General features: G+C 42.5%; 1 protein-coding gene across 1 annotated transcript in view; it reads left to right on the forward strand.

Annotated features, from left to right (window-relative positions):
* Positions 1–19,262, forward strand: part of AGBL1 (ATP/GTP binding protein like 1) — a 267,905-nt gene that overhangs the window by 14,808 nt on the left and 233,835 nt on the right. The window contains exons 2-5 of the mRNA XM_029958844.1: positions 4,410–4,473; positions 5,775–5,921; positions 6,501–6,632; positions 9,021–9,114. Coding sequence (XP_029814704.1) covers positions 4,410–4,473; positions 5,775–5,921; positions 6,501–6,632; positions 9,021–9,114 — 437 coding nt within the window. The remainder of the gene's footprint in view (positions 1–4,409; positions 4,474–5,774; positions 5,922–6,500; positions 6,633–9,020; positions 9,115–19,262) is intronic.

Consider the following 19,262-nt stretch of genomic DNA (forward strand, 5'->3'; position numbering starts at 1 on the left):
AGTTTATGGGAAGTCTTTGCTTTAAGGCAGTGCTAGAAGGGGAATGGCACTGATGGCAGCTGTACTTCAGCTGGGACACGAAACACTCACCTCTGTGGGGTCTTCAAGTCTTGTGGAAAACATCCCTAGAGACTTCTCTGACAAAATGAGTTTACCTGTTACTGTGGCTTAGTTGCAATTTTATAATCTTGTCTTGAGTAAATAACAGCTTGTCTTGGTATGTTCCCAGGAGCAGGACAAGGAGACAGGAGCTATTCCCTGCTTAGTAGTGGGTCAGCGAAATAACCCGAGCTGCCAGTCACAAGGATGCTGGGATCGAGCTGTTGTCCTCCAAACCCAATGTCACTGACTAGTCACTAGCTGCCTGTAAGGTATCAATGACTATGAGCTGGGATACTTTTTAAATGCTGGCTTTCTCCATCCTCCTGCTGTTTATCTCTGAGGAGCTTCAGCCAAGCTAACCCCAGTGTTTCAGGGATTAGTTCCCAGAAACAGCTCAGAGAGGAGCTATCAGCTGGGAGCTGATTAAATGCATCTGAGCTCAGCCCTGTGATACTCTCAGTTGGGTGAGGAAGACAGCAGGCTTTGCTGAAGGCTGTGAGATGAGGGGCTCTGACCAAAAAGTACAGCCATGCTTGATATTTAAAGTGATGGTTTTTGTTTACTTTAGCCTTTGTCCAGCTGCAAGCTGTGAAAGACAACTACGGGTTGTTAATAGGCAACAATTTGGCTTTAACTTTAAATCCTTTAAGTGAAATCCTGCAGGAGGTCAGTGGTTTTGTAATCTGACTTGAGCCTCTGGAAACTTTTCTCTGCTCTCATTCCACCCATATACAATGAATGCATCTTCATTAGTTTGTGTGTGTGTAGATGCTGTATGTAACATTCGTAAGTGCTGGCAGGAATGGAAAATGCTCAGCAAGAGGAATTTTACTTCTCTCTTTGGTTATGGTTTGTTCTTAAACCATCAAACATCTCTTTCAATAAAAATAACTAATGTGTTTATTTTTACTGGAGCAGGATAAGAAATTTGCATTAAAGAAATTACTCCATTCATCTTTTTTAGATCGGGCACAAGTTGTGATTTTCTCATTTGTACTTACTGTTCAAAAAGATTTACAGAATATTTTTTATGAATGAATTTGTTGGCAATTCATCCACAAACAGTTTGGTATGTGTATTAATTTAAACAATCGATTAAAATAGATTTCAATGTCCAAACATCTTTGATGACTTTGGAAACCTCAAGGTAATTAATCAAAATCTCAGCTGTTTCTTTTCAACAGGCATCTAGCAAGACAATAGCAACTTTAGGATTGTTTTTTTCAGTGTTGTCTTGCTATTATAAATTGGAGCTGTGTTATTTTGCAGTATTCTGTATTATTCAGTGGTGCCACTAAAGTTAGTGGGAAATATATTAGAATTTGTAATGGGACTAGGGTTTTATCCTCTGTTTCACTGTTTTATCACTGTTTCAGCCAATATACAAGTCATCCAACTCCCTCTCTAGTGCACTGGAGGAAGGGGAGCAATGAGGCACTAACACAGTCAGAATTTTAGTGTTAAAACCTCAAAAGTAAATATTCGGGTAAAATATTCGGCAGTATAACCCAACTTTAACTTTCACATTTTAAAGGTTGATCTTTCATGTCCCCTGAAGTTCTTTGTTCGCCTGAGTCCCTGGATAAAGCTCATGGAAAGTCAGAGGATATCTTATGTCATCACTATTTGTGTTAATGGCTTAGGAACCCACAATCCAATCAGTTAAAATAAACAACCCAGTGTAATAGGAGCATAAATCAATGAAGACTTCATTACTGAAACCTTAATGTGTAATCCATCCACCTACAGAGGAAAGGGATACTGAGAGGCAGCAAGACAAAACCAGAGGACAGTCTGATTTAGCCAATCCTGATACTTAAAAAGGTGCTGAGAACATTAACTCCTCCTGGAGTCAGTAAATTTGATGGATACTCATCACTCCTGACAGCCTGCCCCTGACTGTTAAGTCCCTATGCTAAAAAATGCCAAGAAACTCTTGGGAAAAGAGCTCTGAATGCTCTTTGTTTGCTCTTGGAGGATTGAGCTAGCTCAGGAATGTGGACTAATGAACAAAGACATGAATTAAGAAGATTAATGGAGGACTAAAACTATATGTCTTACCTCGAAAAATAACATCATGCAGAGCTGCTCTGACCCTACTGCAGACTTTACTCATTCTGTGGTCCCTTGAGCCAGTAGCACAAATTTGGACTCCTCTAAGGTGAGGGTGGCAATAGTTGGTGAACCAAGAGTTATTGGATTTCATTAAAGCCACGTATTCTGTTTGTCTTGGCTCCGAAAGGAGCAGTAATCCTATCCTAATACCAAGCCTTTTGATTTCAACAGAGATCATAAAAGGGCTGAACTTTTATGTTCCGTGCAGAGATCTCTGCTTGTTGAGTTAATAACGAATGGAAACAGCAGGGGCTCGCTCTGGGTGTGGGCCAGCTCTGAGATGGGGATGAGGCAAGTACTTTGCCTGTGGATTTTAGCTAAGAGCAAGAGTAAGGCGAGCCTTTAGAAAGGCAGCAGTGCTCACAGACACTCCTCCCCTGAGTCCCCATTTCAGAAGTGATTCTCTGCCTGTTTGCTCCAATCTCTCATCCTCACCTGACTCCTCTTTCTTCCTTTCTTCCTTCCCCTTCCCCAACCACATCTTGTTCTTTTCTCTCACTCCCCTGCTGATACTCTTGTCCCTGTTCCTCACTTATGCCACTATGAAATATGTACTGAGCAGTGAAAGTTTGATAGCACTGGTAATTGACTGACACCAGTGTGATGGGACGTCTGGTTTTCAGAGATTTGGAGATTTTTAATAACTGTGATTAAAAAAAAGAAATCTAAGAATACACACAATGTTTAGCACACATAAGCTAGGAAACATCGGCACTAATGTAGATATTTTGTGCAGAAAATGGCACATACAGTTTGCCAATACAGAAGATTTGGCTGAAGGGAGCTGCTGAGCATCCTACAGGATTTCTGTGACAGAGAAGGAAATCTGTTTCTCCAGGCTGACAGTCACCTGCTCTGACTGAAGACTGACCATTTTCCTGCTTCATCCCTATGTTGCACTCCATGCATACCCTCCCCAACTAAAAAAAAGGAGGAGGTATGCACTACAGCTCCTTAATTAACTACACAACCCTCAGCACCATGTCAGCTTATGCTGTGACTTTCTCAGGAATATACTGGTAAAAAAGTGTCCATTTGAATTAGTAGCCATTATTACAGACCTGAATTAGATTTCCCTCATATTCTTTCTAGAGTTTCTTTTTGCTAGATGTTACTTCTCAATTCCTTGTCTTAAATATTCAGTTGCATAATGTTAAATATGTCAGAGGATGGTTGAATCAATTTGGCTGGTAAAATGATCCCATATATCCAGAATAGATACAAGTAGGTTAAATTTCTGAAGCAGTTCCATGTTTAGAAATATAGGAGCCATATATTTTTAAGATATTATCCTATTGTCATAATTTAATTGGAGATAAAGTTATTCTATTATAGTTTATATGATCCTGAGGTTCTTTGGGACCACGGCTACACAAATGTAAGCTTTCTGTTATATTGGGAATTTGTATTGTGTTGTATCTGTTCAGAAATTACGATATCCAGAACTTAACCCAAATCCCTCATGCAGCAATGCAGACTGGTGATTAATTCTTCAATCACAGCAGTGAAATCTGTTTGGAGCAGGATTAAAGAAGGGGTCTAAAGTATCACACAGATGAATGGTCAATATTATGTGTTGTTTTCTCCTCAAGTACAGTATATCTTATTTCCTCTAGTGCAAAATTTAAAGTGACTCTAATGCAGAATATGTGATGTTAAAGTGTGGTTGTTATTTGGTCTTCAAATTAAATTATATTAGTCTAAAAATAAATTTAGGACATTTTTCTGCTCTTCAAATTCAAAACTTTCACATGGTTGTAGCTGCAAAGACAGGAGAATTTTCTTGTAAATTGGATTAATGTAATTTAAATATTTTGTTCTTCAATTGCCAGTAATAAGAGATGGTGTCATGGAAAACCACCTCGCATTTAACATTTCTATGTGATATAGAATTTCCTCAACTTTGAGGTAGCCAGCTCAAACCAAAAAGGAGAGCTTTAATTTAGAATTTGTATGTAAATTCTACAGAAATGCTACCGTGTATTAAATATTGTGTAGTGTGATCTGTCAGAGGCTTTTAAAATGTGTTACCAATATGTTTCAACAAATTCACTGGCCAGATGGCACAGAAAGTGCTCAGTATCCAAACAAGGATCTCAGTGCCTCTGCACTGCATGACACACTGCAACCCTGTGCAGCATGAAGTTCACTGTTCTGAACTGATTCTTGAATTTGGTGTGTTTTCATTTCAGAGCTCCTGTGACAAGGATGTCATCCTGAACATTCTCAGTGTCCTCACCGACTTGCTGTCTCTGGGTAAGGAAACAGAGGTCTGGGACAATGGCTGTGGACTGTGGTAAGAAAGGGGTCCTCAAGCAGGTCAGGGAATTCATTCCTGCATAAACTTGGCCAGGTGTTTGCAAGGTGAATAAAATATGAATTGTATGTATAGATCAGCAGTCACTACTCCTATGTTTGGAAAAGTGAGCTTATTCAGTGAGTTAAAAAAAAAAAAAAGACCCAGAGAAAGTTTCAATTTTTTTTTTTTGTTGTTAAAAGATGATCATGGGTTTCGAAGCACTTCATAATCCCTGTCAGTCAACCACTAGAGATATTCACCAGTACCATTGGAGACAGGGCTGTGAGACAGGACGAAGAGCTTGATTTCCCAGAGCCCAGGGACTCTCTAATGGACTCTCTCCCCAGAAAGCACCTACACCTTGGCCTGCAGGGAAGAGATATCACTGCATGTGCCCAGGCCACATCAAAAAAATAAGTGAATTAACAAAAGAACTGAAAAAAGATAAGAGAGTTTCTTTTCCTTCCTCCACATAAAAATGTCATTTGCTAAACAACTCCCAAGCCAAGCTGCCAGTCAGTGGGAGCTACAGTGGTGAGCGCTGGAGCTTCTTGGGTTCCTCACTGCTTAAGTCCCACCACAGGCATCGTCTGTCCATCTGGGCCTCTCTTTTGGAGCCCTGCTGCCCCGTTCCTCAGCTGGGTGGAAGGATTGTCTACATGGAGATAGGAGGCACTGCCCCCCTCCAGGAATTGAACAAGTAGCATCCTCCAACTACAGAGCCTGAAGTCGCTGCCCAAGTCGCCCATGGGTCAATATTTGTTAACACAGTGGGGCTCACAGGATTAGACTGTGGTCTCTTTGGAGACCTAGATTTATATGAAAGCTGTCTCCAAGGCTTCCCTAGGCTTCCTTTTCATTTGGCAGAAGCCCGTTGCAGCTTTAGTCCTTTCCTTGTTTAATTTCCAATATCTAAGAAAAGATCACTGAGCCTTCTGCTCCTTTGAAACCTGTCGGTGTCTCTGCTTATTCCTCTCTACCACATTTCAATGCACAGCAAAAAACTTTTGCATCATGTGGGTTTGGGAAGACAATGCCTGTTGTAGTAACAGGCAGCAGAGCACATAGTTCCACCACACAGCCATTAGCCGTGTCTCCAGGCCAGGGGCACCTGAGATCCACGGCCAATTCTGCAAATGCCCTTGGATTTATAGCCCTAAAATACTGTTGAAAGGCCATGGAAACTGTGTGCTGAGGGTTTGTGGTAGCTGCGGCTCAGGGAAGGGATGCTCTGAGCGGTTTGTTCTCTTTTCCCCAGGGACTGGGCGGAGGATCCACTATGTGATCAGCAAAGGGGGCAGTGAGGCGTTGCTCACTGCCCTCTCTGCCGCCGCCCGGGCCGAGCCCCCCGACCACAGCACCCTCCTGCCCCTGCTGCGTCTGCTGGCCAGGGTTGGCCAACGAGGTACTGCGGGGTGATGGGGGGGTCTCTTGGGTGGGGGGCTCAAAACTGAGGGTGACCTTATTGTGGCCTTCCAGTAGTTAAAGGGGGCTTACAAGAAAGGTGGGGACAGACTTTTTAGTAGGGCCTGTTGCTATCGGACACGGAGTAATGGTTTTAAACTGAAAGAGGATAGATTCAGACAGGATATAAGGAAGAAATACTTTTATGGTGAAGGTGGTGAGGCACTGGCACGGATTGTCCAAAGAGGTGATGGATGCCCCATGTCTGGAAACATTCAAGGTCAGGTTGGATGGGGCTCTGAGTAACCTGTTCTAGTGCAACTCATTGCTGGGGAGTTGGACTAGGTGGGCTTTAAAGGTCCCTTTCTACCCAAACTATTCTATGATTTGTATATGATGACTGCAGGCAATCCCATATTTTCCTGTTTTTGGTGGGATTAATGCTGGTTTAACTCATTGATACAAATGAATGCCTTTGTTATGAGATCTTGAGTTACAAGTTTTGGTGCAAATATGTTTATCAGCACTGCTGCAAAGACCTGGTCTTTGCAATAGTTTGATTCTTATTTGCTTTTCACAGATAGGAAGTTTGGCCTGAAAGTGCAGAAGGCAGAAGCCACTGATATAATACTGAGCTTGACAAGAAGAAACCTGGACCACCACCTGCCCCTCACCCACTGCCTCTGGGTCCTGAGGGTTTGTGCTTCTAATGGTGAGTGCCAGGATTTTCCTCTTTTTCTCTGTGTGATAGCTGCCAGAGTTCTTCTTTAGTCATTTCAATGCAAAGAAACATTAGTCCTGATAAGGTTAGTGTCTGCATGCACCATTAATGTACAGAATCAGGTACAAAAGCCAGAACAACCATAGAAAAAGGGGCTCCTCGAGGGGCCTATGCAGCCTTTACAGTGCATTTCATCTACAGACTATGGAAATAAAAGTACTGTAGTGAAAAATATTCATGGCAATGATCTCCTATTCTAAAAAAAAGACAGTCAATTCTTTTGCTCTGAGATTTGGGTACTTTAAGTCTCTATGCAGCTCCCATTACCATAACAGCCAAATGTCTCACTACTGTTGATTGTATTGATCCTCAGAGCAGCTCCACAAGGAAGGAAAAATGGGTGGAGAAGCAGAGTGAGAGAAAAATCAGTGACACATTCAAGGTCCCCCAGGAAGCAGATATTAGATCCTGGTCTTCTGTCTAATATTCTCCCACCCGTGCACTCTCCCAGCTTTTCTTGGTTGGCAATGCCCTCATGTTAAATGATTCAGGCAATGGGATTTCCAGTATTCTCTCCTGGGATCATTAGAGATTCATACAGGCTTTCCCTGCTATGAAGCACTGAGCTTGTCAGCACAAATTTCCCTTTACTCACTCTAACCCTTTCCTCTCCTTCTCCACATCCCTCACCCAGCATCCTGTCTGAGTCTAATATATGCATCCTGAGATTTAGCACTCCTGGCGCCCTGCCCTGCAGGTCCCTTCTCTATGTACAGGAGTTACTTTCATGCAATGGGCTTTCTCAGGCAAGCATCCAAACCTCAACACTCAACCCCTCTACCCATGATAAGCAGTATTTGAAAGGCTGAGTGTGGCTGAAAATGCAGCCAAGGCCAGAAGATGAAACGTGCCTTTATTTGGGTTTCACAGCTGCACAGTGACCCTGGGCTGCCTCCCACCTAAAATATGATCTACACACTTCCCAGCTCCCTGCTTCAGTGCACCTGCATTCCAGTTCAGCTGCAGTTTTTGCAGAGGTTTTAGGATGCACATTGCAGCCTGACCTCCTTTCTGTTAATGTCAGACCCCAGAACCCCAGCTCTGCACCTTTGCTGGAGCAAGTCTATTATTCTCCAGATACCTCCTGCACTCTCCAGATGTGCTTCCCCTCCATGAGTAACTTTGGCTTTGTGGACTCTGTGGCCCAGCTGGCAAGATGCAGGGGAAGTTAGGTGAAAGTCCATGTGGATGTGGTACCAAACTAGGGGATTACATGTTCCCAACCTTAAAAATTATGTTTATGGAGTGGAACTATAGGGAATTCAGAAGCATATTATACTCTGAGTGCTTAGGTACGAAAGCAAAAAAGATGAGTGCTTGTCTCATCTCATGAACCAGTTCTTCACTCTGAGTTGCTCCTTTCACTATAACCAGATGTGTCTGGCTGCCCATGTCCTGCTCTGGGGTAGGATGAATTCAAACAGCCTTGTCCACCACCCTGTCTCTAATGAATTACAGGCAAGTGTGAATGTAGTTGGCAAGCCTTGCAAAGCTTTCCATCACAGGAGAGCTTGGCAGGGACACGGTAGGATGAGAGGAGATGATGGGCCCTCTGGCAGCTCTCTGATGACCACTGGGAGATATCTACAAAACAGCCAAAACCCAGCAGTGGGAAGGCAGCCAGCTCCTCTGGCTGCTGTTGATTACTGATCCTTTCACCTTGGTCGCTTGCATTTAATATTTCAGGCCTGTTTTTTGTCCCTTCATTACACAGAGATGCTGTCTCATAGTAGGGAAGTCTTGCTAAACACCTAGTTTATGCATCAGGCATTTTTGGAATTGATTGTAAAATTTATCTATGAAAGTTCCTAGTGTGTTAAGAAGCAAAGGATTAAAGGGAATATTGACCTAGATGAAATTAAGCTGCATTCAGAAGCACCCCTGCCCCCAAAACTCACTCCGATCCTGCTGAATAATAGCAGAGAAAGAAAACTCTGCCCTCCAAGACCCTATGAAATGAAGTGTCCTCATGGAGTTGCATGTAGAAAATGTGGGATGAATTTGTCATTTTTCTGGGAGAAGACCTTATTTAATTACAATTTGTTGTCTGGAGAGTACAATATCTACAGGAAAAGGGGCTTTGGGGAACTTGAGAAAGAGCTGCAGGACTTCTTTTTCACCTGATCTTGGCTCTGGTTGCATCCACAGACAGCTTTATGCTTCACTTTCTGTGTTTGTAAGGTGACCTGTGGAGTCCAGATGGGAGCCCAGAGAGTTCACAGCCTCAGGGGCAGCTACTCCCTTCCCCACATCTCCTCTAAAACACATTAACAGACTGCCTGCTTCAGAGCTGACTGTTTTTTTCTTTTATTGCCTTAGTTACCACAGGAACTATGCTTGGCATCAATGGAGCCATGGAGCTGCTTTTCAAAGTCATCACTCCCTACAGCAAGAGACACGTCAGGACGGTCAGGTAGGCAGTAGCCCCAGGGAACTCATCTTTCCAGGACAGCAAGAAATAAAATTTTGGTTCCACTTGAAGAGGCATAGAAATCAGAAATGTATGCAGTTTCCACTCACTTTAAATCTGCAGGGTTTTTTAAGAGGCAGAAATAGTTCCCTGAAGGACACATTAATGCCATGATTCATCATATGATTCATGCTGGTGGCCATTTGTTTGTAGTGTACCCTATACAGGGATGGCAATTTGATTGCAAGGTATCTTCCTTTGTTCCCCAGCCATGACTGGGTTTTGAGAAGCTTGTGCTGGCAGCAGAAAAACCGCTCCCATTTACCCCTTAGCAAGAACCTCCTGCCACCACCAGCCTTGGGGGCAGGTACAGTGGAATCGTGGCAGTACTTGCCTCATCCTCCTTTTCCAGACAGTCATGATGATATGCAAGTCATCATGATATTTTTGAAGTATGACAGTTCTTACTAGTATTAATCTGCATCTGATTTTAAGCCCATCCCACATATTTCAAATAGTTCTTTTCTGAAGACAGCAAGTCCATTTTATATCTCCATCTTAATGCCAAATGACCACTTCTTCAGATGCCTTTCAAGGCAAACTTCGTAATGTGGAAAACACTGCAGGAGGACACATTTCTGTGACTTGCTCTTTAAAAACAGGAGGAAGAATTTACTGCTGTGAGCTGTGCCCACACAATCCCATTTGCTTAAGCAACACAGAACCTGCCAGTTCTCCTGCTGAGACATGCAGTGGTTTGTGGAGCACACTCTACTTCCTCATGCACATCTCAGCAAGGACATGGCAGCATTCAGTTGGCTTTGGCTTCTGCATGGACCTGACATGGGTGAGGTCCATGGCTGGTGACCACTGAGGAAGCAGTTCCAGGCTGAGCATCGTGTGTAGGTGAGAGGGATGGACAGACACGGCACAACAGTTTGGCCACTGCTTACTTAGTTGTGGTTGAAGTGGAGGCCAGTCATTCTGGGTGAGGGTACCAGTAAATAATGTCCATCCTGATGCTACCACCAAAGACTGATACTAGCTCTCCCAGTATCACCAGTTACACAATACATTGCATGGGAAGGAATTTGAATTGCAGCTGCCTTGTTGATGGGAGACAACTCACTTTTAGCCTATGCTTTTGGCTTTCTAGTACAGTGCTAAGTACCTGGAAGCGCTTCACAACTTCCGTTCTCTCTTAGAGTACCTGAGACTCCTCTACGTGGTCCGTCCAAAAATGTGATACCAGAATGTTTCCAACAGAGAGGAACTCAAAGAATATTATTGCTACAGTATTATTTCTAGGATATCTGAGCATCCTTCAACATTCCCCTAAGACCTCATGTTATAATTCTGAGATTTAGGGAGCCGGGAGAACTGCTTTGTGTATGACAGGGGTGCCCAGGATGAGTTAGACCCAGAGCTGGGCTTGAATTCTGAGGCAGCCAAAAATGACTGATGGGTCCAAGCCCATGCTTAACTAAGCAAATTCCACTCAATTCCCTGGTTTCTTTCCTATGGAAGTGTTGGCTATGATTAGAATAGTGTTAGTTCTACTTCTATGGTAGCCTTATAGGTCAGGATCTGTGTGTAATAGGACTTTTGCCTGTATCAGTTCCCTGTTAAGCAACAGGACTGGCTGCATAAAGGTTTTTAAAATAAATTTTGTGCAAAAGTGCTTTTTTCCATTTGATGTTTCCTCTGGGGAAAGTGAAAAACTTGGTATCTGTCACACATTTCTAGCCTGGCTTTTTGTTGAAATTCATTTGGAGATGCAGTGAGTGCTGAGGGTTGCTGTAATGTAGGCTGCAAAGTAGTCTAGAATACTCACTTATAAGAAGAAAGAGAAAGAAACAGCCTTCAGAGAAACACATTGCTTTTGTTTTCAATTATTCTGGATTGTCAATATGCAATATTTAGCTTTTTCTTCCTTTTTTCTGATATACAAGAATTGTTTTAAACTCTTCAGTGGACCTTTTTTCCATTCGGGACACAGAGACACATCAGAAGAGCAAACTCAAAATTATTCTCAGTAAAACCTCAGGTTTATTGCTAATAAGCCTTTTTATTTATTACTGAAAAGCTTTTATTTTCCCTTTGAAAAAAGGTATCTCATACATTAATTGTTGTCTACCTGAGCTTGTCATTGCTAGTTCAGTTTCCTATTTATCTTTTTATTTCCTAAAATATTTGTGCTTTTCTTAAAACATATTTGTATGAGTGTGCAATCAGAGCATAAAATCTTTCTGTGACCTAGCTCACAGAAAAGGTGATTTGGCTCTCATTTACATGTGGTCTAATGAACAAGAACTGTAAATCAGCTGAGGCCTGGTGGCCACTCAGCTGGCCTGGCCAAGGTTAAGAGCTGGGCCTTTTGTTTTGTAACTGGGGGCGCCCGAGAAGGTCAGTGGCAGAGTGGAGACAGTCTGTTTCACATCAGAAGAACAACACAAACCTGTTTTGTTTTAATTCACACTTGCAACCCAGTTTACAACACCAATTTCTTACTATTCAGTAGAAATTGTTCTTGCTTGCAGTCCATTTGGGAGCACTGCTCTCACTGGGGAAAGTGGCTCCAGGAGATTTTGACAAGAATTTAGGTCTTGAGACTAGAAGTATAGACTGTAGGGTGGGCTACAGGTCTTCTTTCCCAGTTTTAGGAAATGCCTCAGATAGCTATGCTATGAAAATCCCAAGCATCTTTACAGTTCATCAGAAATTGAGGTGGGTACATGTGAAATTGTCCTTCTATGTTTTGAGTTGCTCTAGCCATAAATTTGTGAAGTGACTGGGGTAGGGAGCTTATAGGTGGGTTTTCTGAGATTGGGAGAAAGGATAAAAAGAGTCATGTGCTTTGTCTAGCCCAGCGTGTGCTCCTGGCAATCTGACACTGGTGCAGATCTTCCCATAGTTGCTGTGGCTGTGCTGAAATCTGGAGTGGGGTATTTTGGTGTAGTTGCTCACAAAAACATCTGCGTCTTTTTTGGTATTGGTATGGAACTCGTAGAGAACACTAGTCTATAACCTGCCTACAGAGGAAAACTCCAGTGTCGTCCCTGAAGTCCTCTGAGCCTCACTTTGTATTTGCTCTTGATACCTTCTCTCCACTTCATAACTATGTGCCACCATGGTTTGCCTTTCTGCTGGGAAGGAACAGCTGGCAACTGTGGGAGCTGAGATTACTCTTGCTCTCTGATCAGCTGCCAGGAATGCAGCATTGAAAATGCACCACTTCTCTTGTGGGTACACTCGTGTTCCCCTGTTCTGGGCAGCAGCAGGACCAAGGTCACTTTAAGAATCTGCCCTGGAGAGTGCCCTGTGAGAGCTATTTATTTAGCCAGCTAAGATGTGGAAACTAGATACAGAGTTCTATTTATTTTTCCCAGTGGCAAAGCTCTGGGTTATTTAGAAATAGTCTCCCCATGCTCCAATTGACCTTCTCTGGGTATATGCCAAGTATCTCTGATTCCCCTGGGACTGTGACTCATGGACTTTATAGGCTTTAGTTAGGCATTTGAGGTCTTCAGGTTGCTGGTGCCATAATTGTAGATCTTTCCAGAACTACCCATATCTGAGGTAAAAGCTACATGGAAAACACCACAAAACTCTCTGAGGTATAGAGATCTCTTGAATTAACCACCATGAAATCCAAGTGAGTCAGAGACTCAGGGCTGCCTTGCCCTTCTCTCATGATGCTGTGCTGCGGAAAAGGTTTTCTGATACCTTTTACAGGGACAGTTTAAAATAAAACCAGATGATGTTCTGTTTCAGCTCTGTTTATGTCAGTAGCTGGGATATCTGATATGAGTGTGTGTGGGACGCTCAAATCTTCACTCCATCAACACCTTCTCTAATGTAGCATCTCTGATGCCCCACACAGTGCAATGGTCACTGCTCTTTTCACCTTTCATCTTAATTACTCCCCATTTGTTCCATAGCTTCTACCCTTCTGCTTTCCAGTGTCCCTTTCAACACTGTTGCTTGTTTTCCCAGCTTACTTGTTCTGAGAGATATTTGGATGTGTTGTAGGATGTGGAATGTGACAGTGGAAGAAGTTTGTCCTCTAGTCAACCAGGATCTGGGTCTCTTCCATATGGTTCTCCAGGTTGTCAAGTATTAGGTATCCTCATCAATGGCTTTGGAGGCTGTGTGTTTGTGCCTACGTGATGTGCAGGCTCTTCTAGGACTCCTCAAGTTGAAGATAAAGTATCAAAGTGGCTGAAAATAAAGAACCAGGTTTTATTCTCCTTTCATATGAGGAAGACCTGTGCTTTAGAAAATGGCAAATGGTGGGATGACAAGTGTCTGTGTCGTTCCCTCCATTATGTTTCCTTTTTCTTCTGTTAAAAGATTGGTGGGCAGTTTTATTAAAGCAATTTGAAGAGTCTTTTAAAATGTCTTTATTTCTCAAAGCTCTATGAGTACATCTATTTATCATACTGAGCAGAGTGGCTCATGGTAATTGTTCACATAAACCTTGTATGAGAGATTGCAACAAGAGTGAGTATTTGTCAGAAATAAAAACTCTTTCTGTGAGTATTCACAATACTTGGCTTTCTACACTGGGCTGTTCCAGTAAAGTTTGACTACTTAATTAAAAGTGGAAAGTGAATAAAAAAGGTCTGGGAATGGCGCCAAATTAATTCACTAGAAAATGTGATATGCAGAAATTATCTGCCTTTGCTCATGTCCAGCATTAACCACTTCTGACATTTGATCACAATTCTTCTTATGTTTGGTGCTTATTGGATAGTCCCAGCTCCTCAGAGGCTTGCTGATAATCTCCCTTTTCATTAAAGGGAGGAAATCCTTCGGTGTAACTCTATTCCACCTGAGGTGGATATCTGGATTCCTCACATACTAAAGGGAAAAGAAGCAAATTCTCTTCACCTGTGGCAAGTGTTTGCCTCCAGAAAGTGAGGTGTCTTAAAAATGTTTATTTCTCTGTGAAGTGGAGGATGAGTCTGGAGTGGGCAACTTGGAAGTAGCATGATGGGTATTCAAGCCTGGGTCAGGCAGATGGTTGCTGAGAGAGATTCAGAAAATGGTGTCCTCTCCAACTGGTGTCAGGGCTCAAAACCCAGGAGGAAGGAGAATATCACAAGTTGTGCATCTTTTCTTTGCTGATAAAGGCTCAGGAGTGATTTGAGGTGTGGAATGACCTGTGAATCTGAAACGTGCAAGAATAATGATGGCACGGTTGCTATGGTCTTGAAGTGATTCCTGTACCACATACTTCTGTCACAGGGTGAGCTGAAAGGAAGATTTTTACTGGAGTATAGAAAGCAGAACTCATGCAAATGAAGAGAGAAATATCAGGGTGATCAGGAGAGCACATCTAAAGCTAAAAGCCATATTTAATCAGATATTATGCCAGATTGACCAAGGAGAATACAAATATCCTGGAAATTATGAAGATATAAGTTAACAGGCTGTATGTAGCTTCAAATTAGGCTTTGAATAAAGGAACATATATATTGCTCTGCTTTTTTAGAACACTTTTTTGCATACAACTGGGATTCTGTTTTCTCATCTTGAAACTGGTGCTTTTGAAGCAAGATAAAATCTAAGTGTTGAGCCCACAGTGTTGAAAAGTGTCCAAGGTGCCACATCAACAAATGCTTGTACAAGTGACCTCCTGTGACCTTAAAACCGACAGAAGAAACCAGAATGACAGTGGCTATGTCTGGTTTAGACAGAGAGAGGAGACGTGTCGTGGGGATGACCCCAACACTAGACTTATCTCTTCTGTTAAGAATGATGGAGAGGCACATGGAAGAGATCCAACCACAAATGTACTCTAAACCCCAGAGCAGGCAGTTAGATTTTCCCTATCCTTAATCCTGAATAACTTCTTGCTGGTAGACCACCACGTACGTTTACTACAATTCCATCCCCTGGACTGGGCTAAAGTTTTAGCTGCTCTCTGCTAAAAAAGAATATGCAACATATCTGGCCATTGCCAGACAGTATTTTGAGAAAGAGAAGAAACTCAATGTACTGACATGGTGATTGGTTCCTTTGCAACCTGATATGGAAGCTGCTGTGATGGGTTCTTTGTTTATTTGGCAATGGCTCCTGATAGAAGATCAAAAGTAGATAATTCTTAATGCCTCTTGTTAGTCTGTGTTTTGCCATTAATCATGTTGAGCAGTCTGGATATTTAATTGGAAAGTAACACATGATTCTATTGGAATGTGGTCAGAATTAATCAATGCTTTGAGAATAAGCAGATACTATTTAGTTCACTTGATCCCTGTAGAAAATTTACAGGAAGGGCCAAAATATTTCTGTTGAGCTATGTCACAACTAAATGACATGCTTTTCATCTGGCCTTGGTCTCATAGGATTTATCCTAGAATTCCTGCTAAATAAAACTAGTAAATACCGTGCTGAACAAGATGATGCCAGCAACAAAAGAAAGAGGGTTGTCTGGAAAATTTTTTTATAAAAAAGTGTCTCTTCAACTTGACTAAAATCTCAGATAACATGAAGCAGGGATGGTTGCGTCACTAAGATAGGTAAATAAACCCTACTGTGCAAATTTAATGCAATGAGCCATTGTAATAGAAGAAATTATCTTGGAGCCAAAGGTGTCCCAGTTTCATGCAGTTCCTTCTCTTCTGTTCTTTTTACGGTCTATGTGATTTCTCTCAAAGAATGACCTGTTCTAATATTAATAATAAGTTACAAAATCTCATTTCAGACTGATGCTATCTCAGTGCTGCTTTGCAGAACAAATAGAGTTGCATTTCAGAATTACATTTTACTGGCATTGTACTGCTAATAGCAGTAGATGGGAGAAATTGGAAAATTAAGAGGTAGAGGCAAGGAAAAAAGAGATGCTTTCATGTTAGATTTGAAAATAGATGAAGAATTGATGAGGCAGAGAGGAATACCATCCACCAAGGTTATTCCACAGGTCTGGACAAACAAGTGGCACACAGAAATCCTGGTGCCATCTCTTGGTAGCCTTTGGTATGGGAAGTTTTACCACAGATGTACCTGCCTATGTGGCATGAAAAAATTGGTGAATGAGCATTATATAAAGAGAAATCCACTTCTAAGCTTAACTTGATATGTCATGGAAAGGGGGGAACTCATTTAGTAAGACTATTATTTTGAAAGAGATGTTTGCTTTTTTCTTTTAGTTACAGCTTATGTTTTACATCTATTTCAGGTCACAGTTTGAAAGAGAAACAATGCTTTCAACTGAAGGCCTTTCTTTGCCTGCCCATTATTTCTTCCCCTTTGGTGAGCTAGTGGGTTATATTTGGAAGGATGGTATGAGGGCAAGTCGCTGCTGTTCTCAAGTTCGTGACTTTTCACACCCAGTGGCTATGGCAGATGCAGTTCATGGCTGACCTCACATCATGGCTTTGGGTATGTCTACACTGCAGGCAGCTCTGAGTTTGCTGGGGGGGAGATTCTCTCTGCCTGAGCTTTAATCTACCTCATTGTGCTAACAACTGCTAAGGTTTGCAGCAGGGCCCCCAGTGTGGACTACCCAAGCATCTTAGGACATATTATCCACTCTGGGAGTATTATTCATGTTGCTGTATCTGTCTCAGTCTCGGTCTTTGTTCTAGATTAAAGCTAACGCTTGAGTGCCTCACTGCATTGCAATGTCACTGCCTTTTAGAACCTCTCTGAGGGGTATATCCCACATAGCCCTGGAAACTACTGTCAGTCGCACCCAAATGGGAAGTGTGACTTGATTTCATACATCAGTTGCATCTCTGAGTGTTTCTCATAGTTAAATGAATTATTAATGTTAATAATGTTTTTTTGCAGCTGGATATGATAGTCCCCCATAGAAGGTTAACTCAAGACTAAATGCAGTGCAGGAAGAACAGAGTGGAATTAATTAAAATTTAAAGAAATTAAAACAGAGTTAGAAGGATTACAAAATATTTCATAATTTATGAAGAAATCAAGGGTTTGGCATGCCTTCTGGAAGCTGGAGGGTTATCTGTGGGATGAGGAGTGTGTAAGCTGCTTCTGATCTGGAGGCGTAGAGAGAAGTTTTGCACTGGTGGTGGTGGGGCTATAAAAGTAAAGAAGGCAAAAAGTATGATGGTAGGAGACAAAAGATCTTTCATGTCTGAAATGCTAATCTGAGACATGGTGTGTTACTGTGGGCAAGTCACCTGAGATCAGACTTTTCATATGCTCAGTGCATACACCTAAACCCTCACATTTCTCATATTTCTTAGCCTTACTAAAGGTAGTGAGGGTACAGTCAGTTCTGTCTGAGGCATTCAGTAAGGACAGAGATAGACAGGAAGGGAAATGAGAAAGGGGAGAGAAAAGCAGTAGTGAATTTGTAAGAGGTTTTATGCTCAGGCAGGATGCAGTTGAAGTGGCCTGTGGAGTGAATGTGGAGCTGGCAGAGTGAGGAGAGGATTGAGCAACATGGTTATGTGACCTTGTAAACATGTTTGAGGTGGATGTTAAGTGCCAAGGCTTTCAAGAAGCATCAGCCCAGCAGCCCTGGAGGACTGGCAGAAAGGTATTTCTAGCAAAGTCTGTCTGAATGTGCTTGGAGAGGTGATGAACAGGTGCCCAGCCTTCCTGTTTGCCTGCATTTGTTTTCCTGTATCAAGGAGACAATGAAAGAATCCCCCCTTGGAAATCATTGAGTTGGGTAATGACGTGAATCTCTGATAGAGGCCAGAGAGTGAGCAGATAAAGCTGAGGGCACTCACTTGAGTGTCAGCACGTGTGAGAGCCCAGGAATCTCTTCTCCTTTGGCTTTGACTTGGTTTATTGCCATTTCTCCTCCCACCCAGAAGCCTGTTCCCCTTATGAAGGGGGCAGAAAGCAGCTATGAAATCCTCCTCAGAAAAGCTTTTGGTCCGAAAGTAGACAAGGAAAATTTGGAAAAAAACAATGAAAGGAAACAGTAGTGCAGAGCTTCTACAGCAGCACTTTGTACCATGCTGTCCCTACAAGGAAAGCAGCCCTAAGAATTTCCTGTGATTGCTGAGGCTTTTTTCCATCTCCACCAGTGCTGGCAATGCTGGCAGGTGGAGTGTAAGCCAGTCTCTAGAACTATCAGTGGTTTTAAAGCACAGCAGTGATTAGACCTGCCCTGAGCAGAGTTAAATGACACAGTGTCAAAGCCCTTAGCAACAGCCTTTCTGCAGTAGGATTCCCCGTCCTGATAGCACTGTTGGAGCCACACCAGCTGTAGCAGCAGCAGGGTAGCTGGTTTTAGAGATACAGAGACAACACAAGAGACTCATTTCCAACGGGAGAGAGAGAGATCTCCAAAGCCTTCACAGTCTTTCAGGCTCTTTTGAGTAGGTATCAAACACTGATTATAGAGAATAAAAGAGATAAAATAAATACTAGAGTATTTACCAAGTGCAGATGAAATGAGTTTTTGGGGAGAGGAGGTTTTGTAACAGCAGTGCCACAAGGCTCTGCTGCACAGGGCTCTGGCTCACTAACACTGGCAGGGCTCTTCTCGATCTCTTTATCTGCAGGGCAACACTTGGAATGGCAGCAATGCCAGTAAAATCTGTAAATAAACCCAGAGTTGAGCTGCTGTGGGATGTGTTTGGAGACAGGGCTTGGAACATGAAGGAGAGAACCTGAAAACTTGAGGAAGTGACTGGTGAGGAAGAACAGGGCTGCTGATTCCCAATATGGCTGCAGCTCTGGGCCTGGGAATGGAAACTCCCCCTGAAGTGTAAACCTTGGAAAGGTCATGCCTCTGAGACAGAGATTTTGCTGTCAGGCTCAGCAAAAGCCAGATTATTGCAGAACACAAAAGAGACAACCATCCCATATCTTTGGCACATCTACTCCATGTGTTTCTTCCCATCCTGTGTTAAAGGGATCCAGTCTGGACGTTGTGTGGACCATAGGGCATACATTGCAATGGCACAACAGTTCTCACTGTCTACTCAAAAGCTTAATTTCCTCCTTATTTTTCACTGTTGCTTTAAATCACACATATCTATGGTTATTCCAGCTTTCACCACCTTCCAGATTTTACTGTGCAGAAAAAAACAAGGGCACGTGGCAGAAACATCCAAGTAATGCTCAGAATTTTTACTGTGTTTTAATTATTTATCCCTATTACTTCATTCCTGTATATACAAATGAAGTTCTCCCAGCCTTGGCTTTGATATTGTCTG

The sequence above is a fragment of the Manacus vitellinus genome, unplaced genomic scaffold, assembly GCF_001715985.3.
Source record: "Manacus vitellinus isolate BGI_N305 unplaced genomic scaffold, ASM171598v3 scaffold_16_pilon, whole genome shotgun sequence".
NCBI classification, from domain to species: Eukaryota; Metazoa; Chordata; class Aves; order Passeriformes; family Pipridae; genus Manacus; species Manacus vitellinus.